This window comes from Rhamphochromis sp. 'chilingali' (assembly GCF_963969265.1).
Source record: "Rhamphochromis sp. 'chilingali' genome assembly, chromosome: 17".
NCBI classification, from domain to species: domain Eukaryota; kingdom Metazoa; phylum Chordata; class Actinopteri; order Cichliformes; family Cichlidae; genus Rhamphochromis; species Rhamphochromis sp. 'chilingali'.
The window spans coordinates 30274043-30301858 of record NC_137944.1 but is presented as its reverse complement, the minus strand read 5'-3'; the positions used below and the strand labels follow the sequence as shown (position 1 = coordinate 30301858).

Genomic DNA, 27816 nt, shown 5'->3' with positions numbered 1-27816 from the left:
GTACCAAGGAGGCAAGTCAGTAAACGTTTCACTCCTTTTCTCTCCTACTTCACATCTGTTTCTCCCTCTTCATTTGCGTTTTCTCCCCCTTTCTTCCTCCAGCCGATTTCTCCCTCTCTCTCTGAGTGTGACCTAGTTTGATCCTGAATGGTTTGGGGCTGTCTGTCTCTGAGATAAACTCATTTGCTCTGGATCATTTGGAGAGCAATGCCATTTCGCTCCCTCCACACGCTACCCCCGCTCTCCTCTACCCTCGATGTTATTTGGGGTTGCAAGCAACAGAATGCGTCGAACATGTCTGGGTGTGCGTGTGTGCATATGTGTGTGTTCTTTAATCTGTTAAGTGCGGGGAGACATATGGGGAGAAAGGACAGAAAAAGCTCACACACAGAGCTGTCAGAAAATGAAAGGGGATCTCTGGCTTCAGATAAGGTTGTGAAGTGTTGCATATCCAAAGATATCTGTCTCACAAACACAGAGCACTGATAGGCAGATTTATTCAAAAAGGTCATGCTGCGCTTGCACTTGTCTGCGTGCTATAGTGCGTTTGTATGAGCTTCAATATGCAATGGGATTTTAAAGATCCCATCAGATCTGCTTCCCTATTAGAGACACGTGTAGGTGCGCATGTGTGTTTCTGCGTGTGTGCTTTGTTTCTCTGCAGGCTGCCGAAGCTGCCGTACTGTAAGAGAGAAGCCGTGGGTTGGACGGCTCTCATCTAGTCTCAGAAGGCTAATTACACTGAGTGCACAGTGATGGAGCTGCCTTGAAATTATTTATGATTCTTCCGTTGTCCCACTTGTTCTTATCAGCCAAGTCATCATCTGATGTGTCCTCAATTGGCAAATAATTTCTGATCCTCATCCTTCCGTTGTCCTCATTTTCTTTTGTTTTCTCCAGCAATTACAGTGCAGCCACCTCGCACACACAAATATCTTCAAGCAGCCAAGAAGAGTTTGTCTGTATTGGAGCTTTGCTAGCTTTGGGAAAGGCTGATTCCAAAAACCTGACATTTAAAATTGATGTTTTACATCATTAAAACAATTTCAGCTATAAAACTCTCTCGTACCACAGCTGCACTCAATACAATCTCTCAACCTCTAGCTTTTTCCTGGTTTCCTCCTCAGGGAGAACTCCAACAAAAAAGGACCCTGAAACATTATCAGTGCAACTATCAGCCTTTCAGAACTGTATGCATTTGTTTTCAACATATCAGAGATAAAACAGGCACCTGAATTTGAATTACAGAATCTTAGGAGCAGAAGAAAGCAGCCCCACTGTAGCCTGAGCAGCAGCACTTCTTTTTAGGCTGGTTTGTCTCATAGAAATCCTCAAGTAATTAGTGCAAATATCTTCAAATAAAGCACACGCTTGTTCACATCATTACCATGATAAAGCTCCAGTTCTTTGAATAATTCAACCAAAAAACACATTTTTGCTCAATAAAAAAAATGTAATGATTTGAAAAACTCCTGCGTTAGTATTTCTAATATTCACTTCAAGCCCAAATCTCCAGCAAACACTCAGCTTAAATCAAAAGAGTGATGAAAATGGTGCTCATTTAGCTTAGAAAATCTGGTGACATAAAAGGAAGAAAAGTGGTAACTTTACAGTTTGAACAATCAGCCTATGTATTCTGAGGACAGTCGCCAGTAGGAGGCGACTGTACTCAGTGGCTAAAACTTTACCTCTGGACAGATGGGATGACACCACGGTGGCTATGTGGAGGACTATATATGCAGGCCGAGGGTCTTGAACCTGCTGCTCCAGAACCACATGTGACGCTCTTGTCCATTTCCAGCAGCTCCTTTTGATATTGATATCAAATTAAATTAATATGAATATGGAAAGATTTGTTTACTTTCACTGCCAAGGCTGCTGGCTTACCAGTGTGTTTTATTTGCTCTTTATTTGTTTTAGTCTAATTTCAACTGAAATCCATTTCTTCTATTACTTAAAAAAAAATGAAACCATATATTTAATTTATTATCTAAGTGGGTTAAAATTAGGTAGGATCTTTTGTACAAACACAGGTAGAAAACTTTGCTTGATTTAGCATCATCCATCCATTCGCTTCTGCTTATCCTTTTCAGGGTCGCGGGGGGGGGGGCTGGAGCCTATCCCGGCTGTCTTAGGACGAGAGGCAGGGTACACCCTGGACAGGCTAACAAAGACAACCATTCGCACTCACATTTACTCCCGCATTCACACCTATGGTTTTAGTTTAGTGTTAGTGTTTCCAGTTAACCTAACCCCACTCAGTGCATGTCTTTGGACTGTTGGACGAAGCCGGAGAACCCACGCAAACACGGGGAGAAGATGCAAATTCCACACAGAAAGACCCTGGACTTGAACTCAGGACCTTCTTGCTAACCACCGTGACATCAATTTAGCATCAGGGTAATCAAAATGAAACGTTAACATACCAAATAATCATCTAACGCTAACATTAGAGTAGTGAAGTGATTTTAATTTACAAGTACCAGAAACGTTGATAGAGTAATTCATAATTGGCAGGCTGTGTCACCTTTATTTTAAGCACATAGTGTGTTTTGGAGCAACAACGAATGAATCCACCTGTATTCAGTTGCATATATAGACAGACTACTCCCAAAACATGAAAATACTGTTTGCCTTTTCTAATCAATTGGCTGTGTCTGTGGATTTGAAGTCAACAGTAATTGCATGTTTAACCTCTGATACTACACTCGCTGCAGGGGGAGGTGTGCCAGAGGAGAGGTTTCTCAATGTAAAACAGCTGCAGTTATACATAAAATCCGCTTTAATGTGCAACACACCATTTAATTATGCAGATCTTCGCAGAGCTCTTTCTCTCGTTCTGCTTCTTTCTCTCCCACTCACCTTTTCCTTTCTCTTCCCCGCTCTCTCTCTCCCTCACTCACCATCTCTTGGACCTCTTTTCTGAAGTGCCTAGCAAAAAGGAAAGACATTTTTAGGTTCTAAGATTATAATCATTTCGTTTTTATTCATCATAATTGCTTGCTGATTGCAGTAATTTCTCTGCACTTATAATTTTAGAAGTCTTTTTAGTGCTTGGTGGCCGTATGCAGCATGCCATATTTATAGATTTATGTTTATCCTGTCCGTGTGTGCATGCGTGTGTGTGTGACTGTGAGTCCGTTTGTCTTTTCAGAGCTGGTAAATACAAGAGGGCGCACTAATGTCGCTTTTTGTGAGTCAGAGTTGTTGTTGGTGATGGTGGGAGTGGGGAGCCTTGGGAAAAATAGGTGTTTTTCTAAAGGAAGGATAAAGAAACACAGGCATTTCTTCATGTTGGCACTCCAGCAGAGAGCAAGTGAGCAACAGACTGAGATATAAAGCGACGGAGAGGCTGTGAAACAGAAGGAAACAAAGTGAGTGAGTGTGGCTTAATTGGAGGCATAAAGAAGCACAGTGCAGTAATCTGATGAAGGACTGAAGGACGATAAGTGTTAAAAGAGAAAAAGTCGTTAAAACATGGCATCGGAAAGAATGAGAAGATACAGAGAGGAGGTGAAAGGGGAGAGGAACTATGAGCGGCAGTTGTTTTTCCAGTGTCACTCACGGCCTCCCTCGGGAGTGTTTAGACCTTTAAAACCTCCTCTTTTCCAGAGGCCGCTAACACTCCTATCACCCTTTACCCCTCCTCTTCCCTCCATCGTTTCACTGCTACACATCTCTCCATCGCCCTCCTGCTTGAACTCCAGCACTGCTGAGTTTTCTCTCCTCCATCCCCGCCCCACTTTCATTCTGCTCTCTGTTTTCCTTCCTTCCTTCTGTTCCTTCCTCTGTTTTCCTCTCCCGTCGCTCCTCTTTTGTTCCCGCCGACTCTCAGATCTTCGTATTCTTTTCTCGACTCCCCTCCTGCTTCCCACCTTTCCTCCGACACTGAAGCCGCTATTTATAAATTGACTAACTGTACGTGAGCGTGGCGTTCGGGGAGAGAGGCAGGCAGAATGAAAGGAAGTGCGCGAATTGTTTCGTGCTGGTGTGCAAAAACAAAGCTGTGCAACAAACTTCAGCTGCTGAATCTGTAACAGTCGTTCATATCCTGTCACGCTGCATCGCGTCATGTTACATTTCAGGCATGCAGCCGCGGCAGTTTGTAGAAAAACCTGTTTCTTTTAAAGTTCTCGGAGGTCTTGAGCAATTTTTCTCAAAACATTTGGTTAACACAGCTTTAAAAAGTGTGAGGCAGCTATTCAATCAACTGTGAGTTTAGCGTTCACTTCTTGAAATGGCCTTTTATGGATGAGTGAACAGCAGCACCAGCCTTCAGTTCTGAGTATAACATCATTTCACTGGTTATTGTTACAACTCCCCATTTTCTACAGGACTGTGAATCTGTGCGACTTCTGCAAGACAGACATTGTTTGACTTGAAATTACAAAAAAATAGGCTTTACTGCTGGTGTGTGTTGCTTCACACACATTTTGAACGCTGTCTTTCGCTCACAGTCAACAAAGTCTGCAGAGCCCATGGACTGTATATAAGAAAAGGCATATAGCCTTTTATTGAGACAAGTGACGCCGATGCTAACGTGTGTTAAACCCGCTTTCTTTCTTAAACCTGCCAGCAACTACTACTGCTCGCTTGATCAGTTACATCAATAATAATCTAAAGACTTTTTGAATATACAAAGTGATGCTAATTTTCTAGCTCAGGGTCCCATTCAGACTCCCATGCAGCATGATGAAGAAGATGAAGGAGGGTATGCTTCATGGGGGGGCTTCCTTGTGACTGACACGTCCCCAGTGTATCAGCTGGCAGTGTCCTTGGGCTGTCAGTCAGATGTGTAATGTCTGGTGTCAAGAAATCAAGACTGCAAAAGCCAAAATGCTACAGTTGAGGCTCAAAAAGGTTACAGTTACTATGCTGTATATACGTTAACATAACAGTAAAGGGTAAGCCTTTGAGGTACCACAGCTGTCATAAATCCCTCAGGACTGCTGATTAACCAAAGCACATGGTTTAAACATAATGCCATCGCTGATGTTATCGACTGTTGATGCTGACCTGGAATTCCTGAACATTATAAGCAGACTTTTAGTTGAGCACTTGTTTTGCTGTGTGCTGTTTTTTTTTGTTAAATTTTTATTTTTTTTTATTCATGTTGTGTATCAGAGAGAGTTAAGAGCGGGCCTTGGGCGCAATGTGTTTCTCTGTTGGCTAATACAGCCCACACACTGGAGCCTTTCGCATGGGAGAGAAATGGAGCACTTTACACAGGGATTGTTATTTCAGTTTCATTTAAACTCCATGTGATACAGTAGCAATTTCTCACCACTTGAGTGTCACTTAGATAATAGCATTATATCTGCAGATTTGGGGTGCTCAGCTGCCAGGCGATGGAGTGAAAAACGGACAGAAATAGACGGAGCTAAAGGAGTGAAGGTCTGCTGTGGTGCGCTTGTGCACACCAGTGAATTCTCACCCACTCGTTTTTTACATTTAAAAAGTGTTCCTACAGTGCGAAGCCTAGGCTATTGATTTAAGAGTATAAATGTTTGATAATTCAGATAAATATTCTACAACTCCAATAGGAAGCAGCGCTGATGAGGAAATCGGCCGCTCTGTTAGATAAACATTGAATGTAATGGATGAGGTGAGTGAACGTGAAAGGAGAGGTTTTCTACGGTTTGTTTGAACCAAAGAAATAGAGCAGAATTTGTGTTGACTCACCACAGGTGAAACATCCATGTGGGGATTTAAAAAGTTGAAGTAAATAAACAGAATCAAATGGACTTGGCCCTGCGGGTCATAAATAAGTGATTTTAAAACTTTTTGGTTGTTCTGTTTTTTTCTGTTTATGTTGAACTTTCGGCTTGAACTAGGAGCTGGAAATAAATGTATATTGTTATGTTAAGGCATGTTTCCATCCATATATGGTGGAAATTTTGAGAAAAAGCATTCCCTATGATGTCCAGGAACCACTGCAACACAGTGGGAATGAGGCAAGAAGGTCCTGGGTTTGAATCCACTGGCCGGCTGTTGGCTCTCCTTGTTGAGTTTGTGGATTTTCCCTCTGCCTGCATTGGTTCTCTCCAGGCACTCCCAGAGCTTCCTCCTACAGTCCAAAGTAATGCTATTAGGTACACTGGTGATCCTAAATTGGCAATAAATGTGACTGTGAGAAGGTTGTCTGCCTCTCTGTGATAACCCTTTGATAGACTGGTGACCTGTCTTGGATGTAGAAGTGAAAGATTTTGGAAAGGGTTATATATAGGGTATTTCTAAGGTTTGGGGACTGCAGCTAGAAAATGGAAAATGGAGAAGCTGGAGTGGCTGGCCTACCAAAATGATTCACTATAATAACATAAGAGGCTGGACAAAAATTGCATCCATAGGAGCGTTCCAAGGAGAAAACAACTGCTGACCAAAAAAAACACAAAGACTCGTCATCTTGATGATCCCCGATACTTTTGGGAAAATATTCTTTGGACTGATAAGACAAAAGTTTAACTTTGGAAGGTTTGAGTCTTGTTACATTTGGCACAAAACTAACACAGCAACAGTCAACAAGTGTTAGCGTGATGGTCTGAACATCAGTTCATGCCCTAAAGCTAAATCACATTTCGGATATGCAGCAAAGCAATGATCCGAAATACAGCAGCAGGTCCAACTCTGAAAGCTAAAAAGCAAAAACCAAATGAAAGTTTTGGAGGTTTGGTTTTGACCAAGTCAAATGTCCAAAATAAAATCTGATTGAAATGCTTTGGCAAGGCCTTGAACACACTGTTCACGCTCAAAAACCTTCCAGTCTGCCTTAATTAAATCAGTTCTGCAAAAAAAAAAAAGAGTTAAAATTCCAACAATGTCAAAGACTTATTGAAAGTTATCCCAAGAGCTTGTTCGTGCTGCCAACAGGGGTAGATTTGAATAGCTTTTTCCCCTTAATACGAAGGAAGAGGCCTCAAGGCAGACACAGGACATGCTGGAGAAATTATATCTCTCGGCTGGCCTGGGAACACCTTCCCCAGACAAGCTGGAGGAAGAAGATGGATGGATGGATGGATGGAGTCATCATTTGAAAACTGCATTATGTATGTTCTCAGGTTGCTCTTTCTCTAAGGTTAAAATCTGGAATATGTAACTGTGACAAACATGCAAAAAAAAAACTCAGCAAGGCAGTTTAACGTGAAAGTAAAGCACTATCCTGCAAAACCCGACCTTTTTAATAGCACCAAGCTGGCAAATAGCTCGCTTCCAAGTTTTCCAGACGACTATATATTTTTAAAACCAGCTGGCATGAGCCAATTTAATATTCTAGTTGCTTTAAATCTAACCAAACAACCAGATAAAATCCCAAACGCAGAATGCAAAATCAAACATCCATAATTGAGCTGTCATAGTTTGCTCTGCTCTTCATATTCTGACCCTGTGCTCTCATAGTCATGGCTTGCAAATTGATAAGAGCTCTGGTTTTCTATCTCTTTCCATACTTATGTAAATTAATTTCTCTCTTGTGTCCACACATACTGCCTGGCATTTCCTGACCTTTTATTTTTGGGACCCTTTACTTCAGGGCCTCTCTTGTGGCCATGTAAAGATGGACGGCTGTCAAAAATGAAAAGAACGGTTAGCGATTGGTCCTGTTATTACCCTATTTATCTAAAAATAGAATATTGCCCTCGTCAGTGACATTTTCAAGAGTTAAACGTGAAAACTTTGTTGAATATTCAGCTGCTCAAAGAAACTAGAAGAAATTGCATTCAGTTTATCTGCCTCTATTGAAGTTGCACATAAAGGCAGGTGGATAGACACAAGTTTACTGTTGCAATGTGCAATTCAACATCTCTGCTCCGCCTGCAGTCAGAACAACAGGTGGGTTTGACGAGGATATTGCCTGATGCTTTTTGCCTGTTCAGAAGTGGATTTCCTGAGAGATTATTAAGACCAGTTTTGCATCTGCCCTGCTAGAAACAAACTGCTTTCCTCTTCCATCCATCTTCCCTTCCCTCCAGGGCTGTACTCTGTTTCACATCCTCCATCTCTGACCAATCAGGTTTCTGTGCCTCTCCCGGGTGGGAAAAAAAATAAAATAAGCCCATTCCCCCACCCACCACTTCCATATTTTCCACGCAGCTTCTGTTGTGCGCCACCGTGACTCATTGTTTATTGAAAGGCAGTCTGTTATTGACCACAAAAAAAAAATCAATGGCAAACATCCGCAGTGTAAACTCTGATAACACCGTGGAACACATCAAACGAGCGTGCAAAGAGAAAAGAGGAAGTTGCATTTATGTTTGTGTGGTTTTACAGTTCGAGCAATGAGGAAAGGCTGGTGTCACCCTCTCCTCCCCCTCCCTCCATCTGCCTCCCCTCATTTTCCTCATTCCTTCCCACATCTCCCATCTAGCTTTATTTCTTCTTCATGTTTACCCCTCTTTCCCCTTCTCATTCTATTCCTCGCCTTTTCCCTCAGACTGTGTATGTGATCATGCATAACTTAGACTTGCTACCTCTTCTGTCTGTGACCAATATGGCAGACATGGTAACTGTGAAGACACACACAAACACACACACAGGCCTGGATTTATCCAATTAATATAAAATACTTGCCATATCTATCTATTTATCTATATATCTATAAGGTTGGAACAGAGTGCCACCTGCTGGCCAGGAAGAGCAAATGGATCCTTATTTTATTCATGGGTAAAATCAAACACTGGTTGATCATATGAACAACTTACAATTAAGGGGTTTGCTTATATAATTAGCAATAATATAGTTTATCTTTACCTTTTTATTTTTACAATTATTTCATGCCTCTGAAACCTCTACAGCCATTTTAATAGAATAATCACCTTAATGAATGATCAAAAAATATCTATTATTGTGTTCCATTTTTTGTTTTTTCATTGAAAAGTGTCGTATTGATGTTGTTTTTGCCTTATCATTTGCATCAATGTACTCGAGGCTAATGGCTTTAAACCCAGGAAACACATTTGTGTGATTGTTGCAAATATGTTTTCAGTCTCAAAAGCTACGATTAAAGAGAAGAGTCAAGCAGTTCTGTGTGCTGTATTTACAGCGCCGTTTTTTCTTGCTGCAGCAGCAACAAAGGTTGTTTTTTTTATTTATATATTTTTTTAGATAAACACTCAAACATCAGCTAAACATAATGCTAAACGAGTGGAAATTGTGTGGGCTATTATCCTTTTATCATCCCCTTATCAAATGCAGTAGTGTGTGTTTACTTCAGTGTTACTGATGAAATAGGTCTTCATAAGGGGAGAACAAAAACCTGTGAAAAACAGCTCAACCCTCCCTTTTGTTGTTTCTGCCAAACTCCCTGTGATAGTCAGCAGTTGAGCAGAACGATCCATGCTGGATATTGTGTGCCGTTTGCAGCTGCTGTCAGCCTGTTCTTCTCCCTCTCTCTCGTTTTTTTTTTTCTTTTAAATAAGAGCGAACGGTAATGAGAGGCTTTTACAGTCAATTCAGATGCCTCACTGCCCTCTGGAAATCATAAACAGGCTCTTAATTGAAGGGAAATGTCGAGGTCAGCATGAGGCTCAGCTGAAGATTTACAGCATTCATGAGTGTTGGCGTATAACAGAGACCTTAGAAGTGCTTTCATTTACTAGAATTTCTATGAATTCTTTATGTCTCTCCTTCTTTGTATCTGTGTTTCCGTGTCACCTTTTATTGGTGCATACATTGCTGACACCGAATAGAAAGTTGGCTTTGATTTTCTTAGTCGTGTACAGCTTCTTGTGATGGCTCATTTTACTCACGTGCCATTTTTGCGTCTGCGTGTTTGCTGTTTGTTTAACATGTTTTCCTCAGTTTCAGTTTTATGTTTCTCACAGCTACAAATTATCTTCTTTCATTCTATCTTCTTGCTTCTGCAAAAAAAGGAAAAAACACATAAAAGAACAAATTTTTGCAAGTGAGCAACATTAAAGTGCCAGTAGCAGCCCCATGAAATTTAAATGAACTGCTGATAATCTTCTCCCTCTTTTCTCTCTGTTTTTCATTCGCGTCTCTTCTCTGTGTCCCCTGCAAGAAGAGGAACGGCAACTCATCCAAGGTCCATCAACAGGTGCCGTAATAGGAGCGATCCTCGGTGCTCTCATCTTCATCTGCATAGTCATCATCGGCACCATCTTCTTCATCCGCAACCGGCAGGAGGACGCAGAGTAAGTCTTCATTAGCAATCCTGTATCTACTTAATCGTTTATTTAACCTCCTGAGCAAAACTAATCCCCCCTCGAGGACTAAGGCTCATTAAGACTTGTTACATGTCATGAGGGAACCCACCAGAGGAAGCTCTGTGATAAATCCTGACCTGAAGTTTATAGCATGAGGCTGCTGGGAGATTTTATTCCCAAAATGTTCTGCTCTGAGCTCCCATTTCAGCTCCTGCAGTTCCCCTCCTGGGCTTCAGCTAGAAATGGAGATTTATTAAACTCCAGTTTGAAGGAGGGGTTTTCCAATCTGAGGCTTCTTGTAGAGGCCTCCAGTAAATTAACAAACATGCAGCTATTGTTTACCGCCTGTTTGCTGAGTCAGGGGTTAATTAGATTTCGTTGGAGACGCCTTGCTGATGCCGTGCAGCTACTTCCAGTAAACTGATGCAACAAAAAAGATGGAATTTATGGTGATTACTAAGCATAAATGATTAACCATAAATAATGCTTGCAGAGTCAGGGCCAGAGTAAACATCTACTGAGTGATTAATAATTCTGATTAAGGATAGGAAAAGAACCTCTGTCCAGTGGCGGTCCTAGCCTGTTTGGCGCTCCGGGCTAACACTCCCTCTGGCGCCGCCCCCCCCCCCCCCCCCCCACACACACACACACACACACACACACTCACTCACACACACACACACACACACACACACACAAATCATATTATGGATTGTACATTAACATAAAACTGTTGTCAAAATTCACCAGAGAAACACACACACACACATATGAAGAGAGAGAGAGTGTGCATAGTATGCAAACGGCTACCAAACAGCCATCATAATTCGTCATACAACGAGAACAGGACAAATCAACAACTGACAATGACTAATTAATATTAAAATCTGTAACATAATGTATTGTTTGGAGTTTAGTCTGTTACTGTTACTATTTTTACCATTTCTTCTTGGAGCAACTGTAACGCACATAATTTCCTTCCTGTATCTTTTGCTCGTTTCTCCTCCTCTTCTTTTCCCTTTTTTCTAAACTGAGGACCTGATGGCTTTGAACTTTTCTTGTCCATCTTCCATTGGTTTTAATTTTGCACTCCAGTATGAACACCCATTCCCCAACCCGAGGATCACCACAGCATAACCTAACAGACCTACACCTTAGTTCACAGATTCACTTTGTCTAGGGTGTATTTCTGGGATTTCACACAACCCAGGATTCAAATCATGAATACATAATTTACAACATTATGAATGAAATGTGCTCTACTTGGAAGCAGCCGCCCCCCTCCCCTTTCGACGGGTTGTGTGTGAGACTTTAAATCATCAAACTGTAAATTATAAATTTTAAATTGTTATTGATCCCTTTACCCCGAGTCCTAAAGCATATATTTATTTTCTTACTGTTCTTATATTTATTGTTTGTTTACTTGCACTGCTGTAACTGGAGTCTCATCGTCTCGTCTCTCTATAAACTGGACTGTATGTAGCGGAGATGACAATAAAGTTTACTTTGACTTCAGCAGCGAGCAGGCGCACCGAGGGCTCTCGCGCTCACTTTTCACGTATAGAATTTCGAAAAACCATCGGTTCAAATTATAAGTCTGTATCATAATGTCTGGTGTTTTTGTGTTTGTTGTTTTGTTTTTATTTTGTTTTATTTTGCGAGTTGGTTATTAGATGCTGCTCCAGCCAGCCAGAGAATCCCCCGCCGCCCCGCCCTCTCCTCCCTGTGCCGCAAGGGAGTAGAGGGCCCCACTCACCTCTTCACGGCTAACTGCCCCTTAGTTTTATCTGCTCCTCAGAAATCAAGAGTTTTGGGGAGGAGGTGTGGATGTGCGCTGTTGCCCAGCAGTCAGATGTTCATGTCACATCTGTCCGCTCTATTCACCACACATATCACCTCTGGGGGTAGCTAGTGCGTCTTCTTACACATCTGTTGGGGCGGAGGTATGTGTGTGTATGACTGGGCCTGAGTTTGGGACTTGTTGCGCCTTAACCCCTGTGGGACATGGCGGAGGGTTGCTCCTCTTACTGCTCCCATTTGATCGTTACTGCCTCTTTGTGGATGTCAGTAGTTGGTGGTTCGGTGCACATGGTCAGATGATCTGGCGTGTTCACTGACCTGCTTCCTTGGAGGTTGTGTTTCAGGGTGGCTCAGGCCTTGTTGTGGTGGGGGTCTCTGGGGGTGTTGGGCTGTTATCAGGAGCCTGGGGCAAAAGGCCTCTGGGCCCGGTCCTTGGCTCGTGTCTGGTGGATGGTCAGCTCATTGCTCCTTTGGAGCTCTTGCCCTGCGGCCATGGGGGATCTGTCTTCCTTCTGCTTCGCTGGGCATGCAGTTATTATTGTGACGTGCAGCCTCTTCAGTGCTCTTGGTGGGCTGCGGACGGCCCGGGTCTCCTGGGCCTTCCTCTGTCTGGTTCTGGCTCCCAGGGGCCGTGTTGCGGCGTCTAATCCTCTTTATCAAGTACTTTCATGACAAATGCACACACACTTTGTTTGTTTTTGTTGTTATTTCTCTGTCAGTTGGTTTGTCTTGATTGTGTTTTGTTACGAATGCAGCAACTGATGACCTGTCATGTTTTATTTGTACTTGGTCCTTTATTGTTATGTTTATTCCCTATTTTTCTCTTTTTTCTTATTCTTTCTCTTTTCTCTTCTCTTTTCTTACGCCTGACAGCTCTGCATTCTTACACTCCACATATATAAAATAATTAAAAATAAATAAAAAACAGGTGAACAAGAGAAGCCTATAAAGTTCATAGATCTCCTCTCCTCAGATGTGTTTGGTACAACGATGCACTCAGACCATGGTTCTGCTTGTCAAAGCTGCCGGACAGACCGGGTTACTAAAAAATAAAAATAAAAGTTGTGTCTTACCGGTGTCAGCAGCAGCTTTCAAAAGGAGCAACAAGGTGAGCAGTCTCCATTTTGGCTTTGCATCACATTTTTCACAGTTTCTCTAACACTTGGTGAGTAGTTTGGCTGTTTGCAGACAAATCGTTGTCTCTGGTGACCACAGCAACCGGCTCACAGCCAAAGTGATCACACGAAGATTTTCAGTCCAGTACTGCACACCTCTTTCTCTACAATTACTCACCAACTGGTCACAGAAAGCATTTTCCCAAGCAGCCAGAGGTCTCTGCAACCAGTTGGGGAACATGTTTTTCTATTGTGACCAACAAACTGGCCTCTAGGCTGGTGTGATGGAGGCCTAAGGCTACCATCTGTGATTAGCATCTATATTGGTTGATTGTACTATGGTTGCTATGTACAGACACGGATACCTGTAGTTATTACTTAGTAATGCTATAATTTCACTCTTCAAACCTGAAGAACAAATGTTTTGGACTGCATATCAAATAGCATAATTTGCTATTAAAAAGGCTCAAAAAGCACCAAAAACATGGTCAAGAGGTCGAGTACTATGACTCATGTTATTACCCAAGCCCGAGAGCTGCTGGCATTTGTCAGTCAAAGCAGCCACAGCCAGAAAGAAAAGATAAGTTATAAAAGGAAATTAGGTAAAGAGACCAAAACCTTTTTTTGTTTGTTAGCCACACAGGTCCACATGTTTATTTCTGTAGTAAAATTAGACATTTTAACATCACAGGCTATGGTGGTAGATGCTCTTTTGTAACCAGCTTCAAGTGGCCACTCCAAAAACTTCAGTTTTTGGCAGTTTAGCATTGGCTTCATTTTTCAGCTCTAAGCATGATGCTTGGATGAAACTAGGGTGAATATTGGAGCCCAGAAACACAACTCCACGTGAATGAATGCTGGTACTGCATTATTTCTGCTGGGTGATAAGGTTATTGTTGTTATTTTTGACTTGTTAGGAGAGGCTTTACTGTGTCTGTGGTTTCGTAGAGGCTTTTAAAGGTTTCTTAAATGAAGCTGTGGATCTTATTTTCAAATCCTACGTGTTGACGGGTTCTCCAAGTCCATCTACGGTAGCACGCATTTTTAAAAACGCTTTCTAAAGTTGATTTCTTAACCATCAGTGTTTGTTTTTCTTTAACTCAAAATGTTTGGGGTTTTTTTTCCCTCATAGTGCTGAATTTTGTAAGAAAAGAATCTAGATTAAATGATAACAGCATGTGACATCTTTGCAGTTTGACATTTCAAGACTTTATATTTCTGTGATCTCTCAGTGGCCCAAGTTGTTTCTCCGTTGAATACAAAGAAATCTGTCTTAACGAAACAGAGATCAATACCACATTACCACTTTGTCTTTTGTCCAATCAGGGGCCCACCCAAGCACAAGCCCCCTCCCCCAGTGAAGGCAGGCAGCTCAACAGAAATGGTGAGTGGTCGGCGCAGTTTCAGATCAATCCTTATTGTCACCACAATTATATTCCACTCACACACACAAATACACACACAGTCCATTTGGACACTCATGATGGGGCTAATGGCTATTGATCGGAGATCCGAGTTGGCTTACGTGTGCCGAAATAATTAGCTTGGATTTTCGTAAAGAGGTCCATTAGAGCACTCCTCTCCTCGCCATGTCTGTTACTTTACTCCATCACTCACATTTTGATACGCTTGAGCCACGTTATGTAATGTGACTAAAACTCTATAATTTTATGTTGATTAGATTGTATAAAAGATGTCTAAAAGGCTATAAATGCCTTGGCTGAAAGGAAGGTTCACAGGGTTCAACAGTGGAGGTTTATTAGGCATTTACAGGATTTTCTACAAAGCGCCGACTGTAGAACATGACCAAATGACAGCATTATCTCTGTAGCTCTATATTTATGCATAACTCTTTGAGGGCAAGTCTCGGCCAAGTCGCAAGGCTTTTCTTTTAACATTTTTCTTTCAAAGTTGCTATCAGTGGGAGTTTTTTTTACATATCTTAGATGGTGTTCTTTTGATGCCTAATGATTGAATATTCCAGCCGTATGATCGTGCAAATGCAAATTTTGAGGGAGCCACATCTGTTATCTTGTTAAATAAAGATAAATGTATTCAAACTTTTAACTTTTTATAGTTAGAACCAGCATTCCTATCAATTATGATAACCCTGTGCTCGCCAGTGTCCTGTAATTGAAATCTTGGGACAAGACTGCTACCGCTGGGTGTTTATAGAGAACGTAAGAAGTCAGCTTCCTTTGGAAGAAAAAACTTCAGGGAGTTTTGTAATGCCTAATTAAACAGGAAAGTGGTGAAAGCTCCATTTTAGTAGAATTTTGCTATAAAATGTGATAAATGTTCTCAACAGCATCAGTCATTTTTTGAACAGACCTTCATTTCCTTTTGCAAATAAAATACGCCAAACTTGTCAGTGCAATATTTAGTGGTCTAGATTAGATTAGATTAGATAGAACTTTATTAATCCCTCGGGTGGGTTCCTCTGGGAAATTCGATTTCCAAAAAAGCACAGCACCGACAGAAGTTACAGAGTTACAGAATATTATATATATATATATATATAATACACACACACACACACATATATATATATAAATACAGAGACAATATAAATAAAATATACGAAGGGGATAAATAGAATAAATAGGAATAAAAATAAAAATACAAGTGAATTGCACATTTCAAGTATTGAGTCTATTGCACCGTTGACTATTTACAAAAGTATTGCACAAAAGGTATTGCACAGTGAGGTGAAGAGGCACTACAGCTTAGTTGTTCCCCCCTCCTTTGTCCTCCTGTTTCCCCTCCCTCTCCCCTCCAGAGAGGAGTTAAACAGTCTGATGGCGTGTGGGACAAAGGAGTTTTTAAGTCTGTTAGTTCTTGTCTTTGGGAGAAGCAACCTGTCACTGAACAGACTCTTCTGGTTGTTAATGGCCGTGTGCAGAGGATGCCCAGCATTGTCCATAATGTCCATCAGTTTCTTTAATGTCCTTTTCTCTGCCACTGTCACCAGAGTGTCCAGCTTCATGCCGACCACAGAGCTAGCCCTCCTGATCAGTTTCTCCAGCCTGGATGAGTCCCTCTTTGCTGTGCTGCTCCCCCAGCACACCACAGCATAGAAAAGTACTCCAGCAACCACCGACTGGTAAAACATCCTCAGGAGCTTCCTGCAGATGTTAAAAGACCTCAGCCTCCTGAGGAAGTACAGTCGGCTTTGGGCTTTTTTATACAGGTGCTCTGTGTTGCATGACCAGTCCAGTTTATTGTCCACCCACAGCCCGAGGTACTTGTACTTGTTGACCACCTCCACCTCCTCCTCCCCCTCTATCTGAACCGGCAGTGGACCTTCTCTGGACCTCCCGAAGTCCACAACCAGTTCCTTAGTCTTTGAGGTGTTGAGTTGAAGGTGGTTTGTATGACTCCATGCGACAAAGTTCCTCACCAGACTTCTGTACTCCTCTTCCTGATCATCCCAGATACACCCCATGATGGCTGTGTCGTCTGCAAACTTCTGAATATGGCATAATTCAGAGTTGTAGCAGAAGTCAGAGGTGTACAGGGTGAAGAGAAGAGGGGACAGCACAGTTCCCTGTGGTGCTCCTGTGCTGCTGACCACAGTGTCAGACGTGATGTCCTTCAGCCTGACGTACTGTGGTCTGTCGGTGAGGTAGTCGGAGATCCAAGCCACCAGGCAGGGGTCCACCTCCATCCTGTTCACTTTTTCTTGAAGCATACAGGGCCGGATGGTATTAAAGGCACTGGAAAAGTCAAGAAACAGGATCCTGACCGTGTCTTTTCCCCCATCCAGGTGTGAGTGGGCTCTGTGTAGGAGGTACAGGATGGCATCCTCCACTCCGACACCCGCCTTGTATGCAAACTGTAGTGGGTCCTGGGCATGTTGTACCTGTGGTCGGAGGAGGTTGAGGAAGAGCCGCTCTAGAGTCTTCATAAGATGTGACGTCAGTGCCACCGGTCGGAAGTCATTCAGCTCATTGGGCCGGTTCTTTTTGGGGACCGGGACGATGCAGGATGTCTTCCATAGGGCGGGCACTCTCCCCAGTCGCAGACTGAGGTTGAAGACTCGTTGTAGCGGCTCCCCAAGTTCAGCAGCACACGCCTTTAGCATCCTAGGACACACCTTGTCTGGGCCTGCTGCCTTTCTGGGGCGAAGCTTCCTCAGTTGTCTCCTGACCTGATCCACTGTGACACTGGGAGATGTTTGGGAGGAGGGGAGGGGGGGAGATGTCTTGCTGCTGAGAGAGGGATTGGAGGAGGGGGGTGTCATGGTGTCAGGAAGGGGGGGAAGCGAGGGAGGTAGGAGAGTGGGGATTGGACTCTGTAGTGAAGGTGAGGGTGGGGGGGTTGTGGGCTGGTCAAACCTGTTGAAGAAGTTGTTAAGTTCGTTTGCCTTCTCCACAGTCTAATCACAATCTAGATTACAGCAGTTACTTTGACGTTATTATAATCAATAAAAACAACTGATAAGGCTTTAAAACAACAGCTGAATCGCTGTAATAATCTTAGATCTCTTTTAAAAGTGGAGTGCTCTTTAAGCATCTGAATGCAAAAACTGTGAGCAAGTTTCATAGTGCTAGGATCATATGTGAGCTAGCATGGGCAGCAGAGAGCTAAACTTCCCACGTGAAAAGCAAAGAAAGGAATAGAAATTGAATTTTATTGGCCTTTTCATTCATTTAGATTCATAACAAATTACCAGCAAATGAAATTATTGAGGTCTTGAACTGGATGTCTTTCAATCATAATCTGGATATCATGGCTGCACCTAAAAACTGGCCTTCATCAGCTCAAGTTTCATCACTTTCCAAACATCAAATTAAGTTGTGCAGAAACACAAGTAGACTTGAGCCATTAGGTGAGGACACTTGCCTGTTAACCCTCTAAGTCATCCAGTTTTTGATATGAGTTGGTTTTAAAGATTGTTTTTTATTTGTTCCCTGATTGCTAAGACATCTGAGAACAATCTAATAGAAACTAAAAATGCATGTTGCGTAGGGTTGCAATTAGCAATAGGACAGGTGGCCTCACATTTGACTCTGTATACTGTGTATACTTACATACAGAGCAGTTCATGGTCAATTCAAACACTGCACGTTCATCTGGCTGCAAAACAATCCCAAATCATCACCCCTTCATCATCGTGCTTCACACTTGGTATAGCTGGTAAAAGGTGCATGAGCTTAAACGCTGTGTGGCACTACCCATTATGCCTAAACATCTCTACTTAGCCTCTTCTGTCCAAACAACATTGCTCAAAAAATCTTGTGGTTTGTTTAGATAAACTTTGCAAACCTAAGCTGTCCTGTCGTGTTCTATATAGAGAGAAGAGGCTTTCTCCTAGCAACCCTTTGGAAAAAAAGCCATACTTGTTCAGTCTTTTTTAATTGTACTGACATAAAGTCAAAAATCAAATAGATTAAGATGTAGCTCTGAGATGTTTTGCAATTACTTTGAGCACTGCATCGTCTAACATTCAGATTTTTATCTGCTGGGCCATCCAATCCCGAGAATATTGTGGCATTTTGTTAACACACACCTGAATGGTCCAGACCAGCAAGCTGCCAAAACCTCACTTAGCTGTTATTTACCCTCTTAATTGCTATAGAAACATGTGGGTGTTGTTCACAGGGCCGCACAAAGTCCTGTGAAAATTCTTTTTCACATGACTGTAGGGTTATGGTCGCCAGCAGTCAGTAGGATAAGCCCAGTACGGTCAACGTGCCGACACATTTACACCTCAGACGATGTTCAGTTTTTCAGTCAATAGCCCTTTTGTTCCATTCACATGCATTTGGTTTGTTATAGAACAATGCAGCCGACTGAAAAGAGCAGCATGCATTTTCTATAAAAATCATCTGAAATGGCTCAGCCATGGAGATAACTAAGTAGACTGCGGTGATAATTCAGGCAGACTTTCGTCCTACATTAATATTACAGATGTTTTTACAATCCGTCACTAAGTTTTTCAAATGAAACATAAAGTAGTCAGCTGAGGTTTCTGAGGAGATAACAACAGAATGAAAAAATAAAGACAAAAGTAAGGTAAAGACACCATGACGTAGTAGCCAAATAATCTTCTCTGAGTTTCGGGTTCATGATATCATGGTAACCCTCCCTAACCTACCACAGCTTGACTACAAGTACTGTTCAGCTGGTGTAAAAAGAACCAAGGGAGACTTCAAAACAGATACACGATAACCTCCAGGATAAAGGTACAACAGTGCAGACACACCTCCCATGGCTTTCTGAATGAAAATGGGCTCCATGGAACAAGACCCCACTTTTGAAAGAGAAACATAAAAAAAGCTCAGCTGTTTGTTCAAATGCATGCTGACAGGCCACATTGCTTCTGGGAGAATATTCTTTGGACAGAAAAAAAAACAAAATTAGAGCTTTTTGGTAAGTCGCATCAGCTTCATGTCCACAAAAGAAAATTTTCAAAGAAAGATCAAAGGAAATCCTCCCTATGAAATATGGAAGAGGCTTACTCATGTTAGAAGGTTGCTTTGCTGTGCCGGTCGCAGGGGTGCTTCAGTCTGTGCAAGGCAGAGAGAAATCATAAAAAAGACGAGTATTTGTTGAAAAAGCATCTGAGGCTGCCTAAATCACAGTTCATTGATTGTCCAACAAGCTAATGTCCCAAAATGTACTTCTTAAAGCACCAAAGGATGGACATGAAGGAAACCCTGAATCTTTCTGAAGTTTTATGAGTCCCTATTTTAAAGCAGTGTAACTGCTCTTGCTTGAAAGTTGCTGATGTCTTGAAGATGTACGCAAGTTGTTCTTTGGCGTTAATGCACGACAATACACTAGTCGTGGCAAAACTGAAGCCGATCTCACTTCAAATTCATCACATGTGAACGCTTGTTTACAGTGCCTTAAAACACTATTATTTACGGACAGTTAGTACATTTTAACCTCAATCTATGATAGTTTCCTAAACAAAACGAGGAGTTTTGGTGACTAAATGTAACCAAACAGTGAGCTAAAACCAACTGAACCAGTCATGCTTTCTTCTTATGTGGACGTATGTGTCACTCAAGAATCAACATCAAAGGATATATTGTGCATGTTTCTCCGAAGCCAGCCGTTTCTGAGACAACAGCAGTATTTCGATGCACTAGGTTGATTTAGCATGTATGGAAAGCGGTGAAACTGGCAAAGCACAAAGAACAAAGCATGCATGAAAACTGGAAGACGTGAAGTTTGGTCAAGCAAAGTTAAACTGGACTTCAAAGTGTAACCCCATTACAAGTTACCGAGAGAAAAAAATACAAGAAAGGCTTGATTGCAGTGATTGCCTTTAAAAAAGGTAAGCTCCAAAATATTAGGCTAAGCCTCCTGAATTTTCCTTCCCTGCCCCTTTCATTATTTAAAATAATGTTATGTTAAAATCAAGCGAAAGCTCTCTCGACAATTGAATTACTGACATGTGGAACCCAATTATTTTTTTCAATTTTAACTTATTTCTGTGAAAATTCTGATTATTGGCCGTAGTAACAAAACGGCAAAGGTCGTGTGCTGAAAACATCTTTTCATGCTTGTAAATGAAACCACTATGAATCATTGTGCGTGTGTGTACATCAAATACACACACGTGTAAGAGTGTGTTATTCTCTCACAGGTTACATATTCTCACTCTAAGATCCTATTTTATTGCACTGTTTCCACTTTGCTCTCTTCCCTGTGTGTTGATGTGGTTTCTGTACATGCAGCTCAACAAGCCATCAGAGCCTCCCACAGCCACAGAGACGGCGCCTCTCAGCCCAGGAGAGGTTTACTACGAGCCCACAGGGAGAGAGCCTGTCACTGTAACTATAACACACATAAATATGCACACACACACACACGCACACAAACATGCTCGCAGATACAAAAGCATGTTTTGCTCACTGACACATGAGCCACACTTCAGCCACAGGGGCTCCATATCTGTTTGGACAGCTACACACTGTTGTGGGGACCTCATGGTGTTTTCACTTTGTACCAATCAATCAACTGTTATTAATATTAAGCTGTGAATAATTACTTGAACTTCATAAAATGGTATTCTAATTAAATGTAAAAATGAAAGTCTTCACAACTTCCTGTGTTATTCCATAATCCCTCTGGTATGTAAATGAGTTGTGATAATTACTTAAGAGACATTCTGTAGTCTTCAGGTCAACTGATTTACATATATTATTGACAATCACATACAGTTAATTCCAAAAGTATTGAGACCTCTTTGCTTTCTGCGCACTTTACTGGACTGTAGGTTTAATTTTAAATGGATAAAAATTGTGCTTTTACCCTTTAGTCTACGCTTAATATAATAATAATCAAGTAAAAACATGCATTTATGTAAAGTACTCATACTTTTAATTCAGTGTAGAAGCCCCTTTGGCAGAAGCTTTGAGTTTTCCTGTGACTGTAGATGCTTGCACACATGGATTTAGGCGGTTCATCGTGGCGGATCCATTTCCAGACTGAATGAAAGCAGATGTTAAACATCTTCAGTCCTTCCACAGTTTGGGGGCAGGAGGGGTTAAATTTGGGCCACTTAATGAAAGTTAGAGATTCCCATGTGTAGCAAAACTTACAAGGTACTGGCGTGATTGTTGGGGTGAAAAATCACCCCAGTCTCAGGACAAGCGCACGCTTTAAAATGTTTTCTTCAAGGACTTTTCTGTGTTTGGCTCCATTCATCCTTCTCTCTTCAACCCTCTATTTCTGCCCAAAAAGTTCAATATTTGCCTCATCAGATGCTTTCAGAGTGCATTAAATGCCATTTGGCAAACTCTGAGGAGGCCGCCATGTGCCTTTTAGTCCAGAGTGGCTTCTGTCTAGCTGTTCCACCTCTAAGGCCTAATTAATGAACTGCTTTCCAGCATGTTCTCCTGCATCTGCAGAGCAATTGCGGAGCCAAAGGTTACATAGTGTTTTCTATTTTAAAAGACGGGGCCAGTTCCATTAACATCTTTATGGGAGGCAGGGAAACGTTGTACATTTTTTTAGCATGGCCACAGCCAATGACATCAGTGGATGCAACTTTGGGATCACTGATAGCACAGTAACAGCTCTACACCAACACGTTCGTCTGTGAATACTTCCTCACATGTTGGTTTTTGCAACTTTACTTGTGCGATTTCACATTCAAGAATTGTACCTAAACTATATCCATTCAATTCTATTTACCGCATGTGGAATCCAATCAGGTTTTTAAGGCTTAATTACAGCAAAAATTAATTACAACAAACACTAATTACAGCCTTCAGGATCCCACCAAGTGCCGGACGTCCACGATGGTGTTTTGGGGGGTAAATCTGGTCAGTTCAGCCTTTAAATAGATGTCACTTTATGCTGAGTTTGATTGCAAAGTTGCACGTAAAAAGTTGTCTTTATTGCACATTAGAAATAATTCTAAAAAGTTTTCTTGATGTCCTGCTAACAATCTGAAAGGACTTTGGTAGAGGATCATTAGGGGGTCCTTTGTCCCTCTTGGGGGGACACTCCCACAGGGTTTAAATCTGGGACTCTTCACCATTTGACCTTAGAACTGAAGAAGCTTCTCGGATGAGAGGTGAAACGTCTTCAAGCAACTCAAAGAAGTCCAGACACTTTTCTTTCCAAGCTCCTTAGACTTCGATGACCTGGATGATTGAGAACCTTCATAGACAAAACCTGACAGGACAGCTTTTCATCTTTTACCATTTTAACAGTTGTTGTTTAGCTATGTAGCAACACTCTTAAACAAACATCATTTCACCTGAGCGCAGTTTGCATTAGACGACAGCGAGGGTCTGAATTCTTTGATGTCACAGATTATTACCTCCACTAAGGAGGCTGCTTTCTTTTCTGTCTGCAAACTCGATAGCTCAAAAATTTTGAATGAATTCTGATAAAGCTTTGTAGGATTTCAGATTGGGGTGATGTTAACAAGAAAATGTGGCTTATTGGATTAAAGTTGACAAAAAACCTTATAATTGATTTTTACTGCACTATAGACTTAAATTATGTTTTAAAAGTAGGTACAGTACTGCCCAGAGCAAGCTGTGGTAAAAAAACAAAATTTACAATACAGTAAAGTGTGCAAAAGCTGAATGCTTTTCTGAATCCACTCTTTACATAATATCACCTTATAACAATTATAATAGTAACTGATAAAGTATGGGATAGTAAGCCTGTTTATGTGTCCACTTTGCAGAACCTGGACGATGAGACCACCGGAGCCCTGAACGGCAGAGCCCCTCCAGTCAAATACGACAAAGAGCGCAAAGATCATGCAGCAGACGGTCACCATAGCAATGATTTGGATTCTTCTAATCACGAGGTGCCGGCTGCCAACATTTCTCGTGGCGAAAGCTTTGTTTCTCCTGCCATGTACGTCTAGTTTTGGCAACCGGAACACCACGTCACAGGCATATGGGCAAATTCCAGGTCACGTTATTTAGCATGAAAAGTAAAGGCAAGCACACGTTTCCGCCATTTTTCTTGTAAACATTTACAAATGTTTAAAAAGTTTTAGTCCACACATGATGAATGTTTTCAATTTATTTTTATTTACCTTTCTTATTTAGTGGGTGTTATGGGTTTAAATATTTTCTCACTTAATATAAATAGTTTTTTTTTAATCTGTCGTAATGGTACTTGAGACAAAGAATTCGGTCAGTTAAAGTAAAAACAGCTTTTTTTTAAATTAATTTTATTTTTTAACCTCTGCCAACTGGAGCCAACTGGAACATCTTGCCATTAGCTTTCAGACAACCTAGAGCTACAACACAAAACATCGTGACAGACACACGCACATAGTAATCCATGATATTAGAAAACCAGAGAGCCAGTGAAATCACAATTTACAATAATTAAAAAAGTTAATTAGATGGTCAAGAGCTTGTGTAATGCACGTGAACTGGACTACACAGTGCCCTACTTCTGTGTAGTGTTAGCAAATTGTTTGATTTGCTATCAGACGCAATATGCAACATCTCGTGCGATGACCACACGGTCAAAAAATTCTTGTTGTATGTGAGGCTGCCAGTCCTGAGCTCTTCAGTTCACATCTGTGGAAAGTAAGTTCCCCTCTAAGTCAAGATGAAACACCAGGGAGCCGAGTACTACAGGGGAAGTAAAACAACCACATCTGAAGTCCTTTCAAAGCACTCCTCTTTTGCCGCTGCTTGAGTTTAGACGAGGCTGAATTCAACCCCAGGAAGTCCAAAGCCTGATCATCTGGCTCTCCAGGCAGCTTCATTAATCGCTCAAGACATTTGAAAACACATTTCAGTTATTTGTCAAGTCCCAAAATAACTGTAAAAAACCCCCCAACTCATCCTTGCCCAGATTACGGTCCAATAGAGAAACATTCCACTTTATTATGTTGTCAAAGAGCCTCATCTGTCCCTGCAACTGTCAGAGCGACGGGGCTGCTCGTTAGCGCTAACGAAGGGGAAGTGACATCATTTTCAAGCTCTGTAACCTGGCAACATCACATCATTTAAAGTCCACGATTCATATTTGTTCTTGTTAATTGCAAGAGTCGGTAAGAGTGTGGGCTGGGGAGTGAAGGAGACTAAAGAAAAGCACACACGCAGGAGTGCACACACACAAACAAAAAGCCTCCACCAATTTTTGCTTTCAGTCCTCTAACAAATCACACAGTTAGAGTTGAGGAAAACATCATAAGGAATGTATTACAAAATGTGTAAATGCTCGGCATATATTAGAAGGATACTGCCATTACAGCCATTTTAACAGATTAGAATGGTCACAAAATCCGATATATGCAGATCATTTCGCACATGTCGAAAATATGCAGTCTGCATTTTATCCAAGAGTCGACTTGAAAGGGAAAAAAAACGCGAAAAAGAAGGCGAGCGACAACTTTGCCTTCAGGCTGAATCAAGAATTGGTCTTTACAGATGTCAGATGATGGTACCAAATCATGGACAGTGTAAATAGTATTGATAATATTGATGAATAATATATTGTTGGTGAAATGTGTACACATAAAAAAATAAACAAGTGTAAGTGTCATCAGTGCCTCTGTACAGGGGATGGAAGTTTGTTAAATGTCAAACGAGCGACTAAAAAAAGACAAAACAAAGTGTATATTACTATTTTGCTTTTCACGGGTGCATCAAGGTTGTCACTTAATACTAAAATGTTTTTGAGTATATAAAAAAATGATGTGGATTTTACTCCGTGTTCATATTACTCTGCATGGCATGATCGGTGGCTTGTTGAAACATTTTCCCAAGGCTGTTTGCGGAATAATCTTCATTTGTAAAAACATTTCTGAATGTCAGAAAAGAAAGCTGTTTTTCATTTCTGTCTCAATGCATCTGTCATACTCATGCACACCACGAGTCCAATTTAAGTTGAGAGAGCGGGATATTTTTTTGTTTTTATTTTTTCCTTTTTTTTTCCGTCTCACGACGGCTCCGCGAGCTGCCTGTTTTAGTCTCGAGCACTAATCTTAAAATGCAGTCAGCATGGAATCGTCGTCTCTTACGGCCACTGAGCCCAGCTCACACAAAAATACGCCAACTTTTTTTTCTTAATCTTGGGTTCTTGCTTCAGACTTTGAGCCGCACAAATCTTTCAGAGCCATCGTGTTTACTGTCAGAGGGCAGAGAAAGGCGGGCGGCTGATAAACTGCAGATTTGTCAGCAGGTATAAAAGTTAATGGAGGTGTCACGTAGACATAGATGGAAACAAAAGAGAGAGACAGGGATACAGTGGTGCATGGTGAACGTAGATTGATAGAATAATAACATAAGATTAAGGAAAAACTGGAAGACTTATGGGAAATTAAAACAACAAAGTAGAAAAATTCTGATCACAGCTTTCACTCTGCACAGTAGACGCCAGATGATATTTGTTTTGCCGACATACAGTATGACAATCATTTGTTTTCTTCATATGCACTATGCTTAGTCATTATAATAGTCCCACTTTATGCTGCTACATTATCATTTGTCCCCAAAAGAGGCATGCGTGTTTTCCAAATTATGTTTACAGTTTTCATAATGCGACAATTAGCTGAAATTAGCTGATTTGCTAGCTAATGTATAGCTAAATCCGGCCAGATGGAGGATAAAAGAGGACTTCTAAAGCAGCAAATAGTGTTAAAAGTTTTTGTTGCATACCTACTTTGTCCCACTAAGATGTTTATTCTCATTAGAGGAAATGTCTGCATGCTGCATGGGCCTATTTCCATATTTTATAAGAAGAGTCGCCCCACATTAACAAGTATACGGCCTTTTGACTCGCTTATATGGTGCAGTGTCAGACAATCGTATATGATGTATTTTATAGCCCCGACACAGAACAAAACTGTCATAAAGGGAAGTCAGTGTAATGGTTTTTCTTTTTTGTTGCTAAATTATTTTCACAAAATGAATGAATATTTAGTTTCCTGTGGATTTATTGTGTTTAATGCGTTAGCCAGGAGGCTGTTCTTGAGAGATTGAGCAAGAGGGAAAAGACAATCATTGGGACCCATTATATCAGAGACCAATGACTCAGCAAACCATTCAGTTCTGAGTTTCGACTCTGCCGTCTCATTTAAGGATCATTCGGTTTTTCCCAGAGCCTTGCGTTTAATAGAGTTGCTTCATTGTGAGGTATCTGGAATTAGATTGTTGCCATTTCCAGGAATAGATATGAAGCTGACTCATAAAATGCAAACTGCAAAAACACAATTCGGTTTACACTACAGGCTGCCAAACAGCATGGGTCCACAGTTACAAGATGGTTATCGGAGGTAAGTGCAGTGATTTTACATGGATTATCTGTCAGATAAAGGCTCCGGCTTCCTCCCTCTGTGAGAGGTGCAGTGTTGCCTTTTGGCCCAGGTGCTTTGCTCAGTCTCCCCACTTCCTCTGTTATTAGTTCAGCTCCAGAAACACAAGCTGTGAATGCCAGTGGTAATATTGTTCAGTCTGTATTCAGTCTCTCATCCACCCTCTTTGTTTTGTTTTTCTTCTCCGATCTCTCGTTCATTCATTGTCATCACAGCTTTTTATCACGGAGCCAGACGTGCCTTCTTTATGTTATTTTTAGCTTTTCAATTCTCACATTTCTTCTCTGACAGTAGAACAGATGACGAAACTGGGAAATACACAAACACGGGATGTGTTTGACATTGATAGTGACAGTGCTAAAACAGAAAAAACAACAAAAACACTGGAGATCAAATCATCTTATGTGAGTGTTTATTGGGTTTTCTTTCTTTTATTTTGTGTATCACAGATCAATTATCATTTTGTATGCTTTTTGGGAATCCTATTGTACATGTTTTACAACTCATTGTCTTGTCAAATAAAATGTAAACCCAAAAGACAAGAAGCCTGTGTCATTATTACCTCTAACATCTTCCCAGGAGCCAGAATTAATCTGAACGGTTAAAGATGTGGCGAGCCCAAAGATTGTGATTAATATCTTCAGGTAATGTTTGTCGAACATCTGGCAATGTTTGAGCTTCGAATTTGTCATTTTGCAAAATTTACTTGTGAAAAGACAACTTTTGCTAATGATTGTTAGCAATTATTTTATATTCTTGTATTCAGTTTATTAAAAGGTGGCAGTGACAATCATCATGACATCACCAGGAGTTTTGAAACCTCACAAATGTTAGCATTTTGGCTAAGTCAAAGGGGATCATATGTGGATGACAGGTTAAAGTTACCAGCTATTACTAGCAAGTTTGGCTAACAAATGCTAAAGTTGCAACTTGAGATACACATCTGCTAATTACTGTACTAATGTAAACTTTTAGCATACTG

At 41.2% G+C, this 27816-nt stretch overlaps 2 protein-coding genes across 3 annotated transcripts in view; both read left to right on the top strand.

The window, feature by feature from the left end:
• LOC308385161 (uncharacterized protein) overlaps positions 1-688 on the top strand; it is a gene marked incomplete at both ends in the record, with an annotated part of 28330 nt that extends 27642 nt beyond the window's left edge. Inside the window, one exon of the mRNA XM_080863943.1 lies at positions 665-688. Within this exon, the coding sequence (XP_080720069.1) occupies positions 665-688 (24 nt within the window). The remainder of the gene's footprint in view (positions 1-664) is intronic.
• LOC308384228 (poliovirus receptor-like) overlaps positions 1-27363 on the top strand; it is a 355455-nt gene extending 328092 nt beyond the window's left edge. The window contains exons 7-10 of one of the 2 annotated variants that reach the window (XM_080862686.1): positions 10016-10145; positions 14399-14456; positions 20764-20859; positions 23235-27363. In XM_080862686.1, the coding sequence (XP_080718812.1) occupies positions 10016-10145; positions 14399-14456; positions 20764-20859; positions 23235-23420 (470 nt within the window). In that variant the 3' untranslated portion in view covers positions 23421-27363. Of the gene's footprint in view, positions 1-10012; positions 10146-14398; positions 14457-20763; positions 20860-23234 lie in introns of both variants that reach the window. The other variant, XM_080862685.1, reaches the window with a different exon arrangement.
• Positions 27364-27816: the final 453 nt, after the last annotated feature.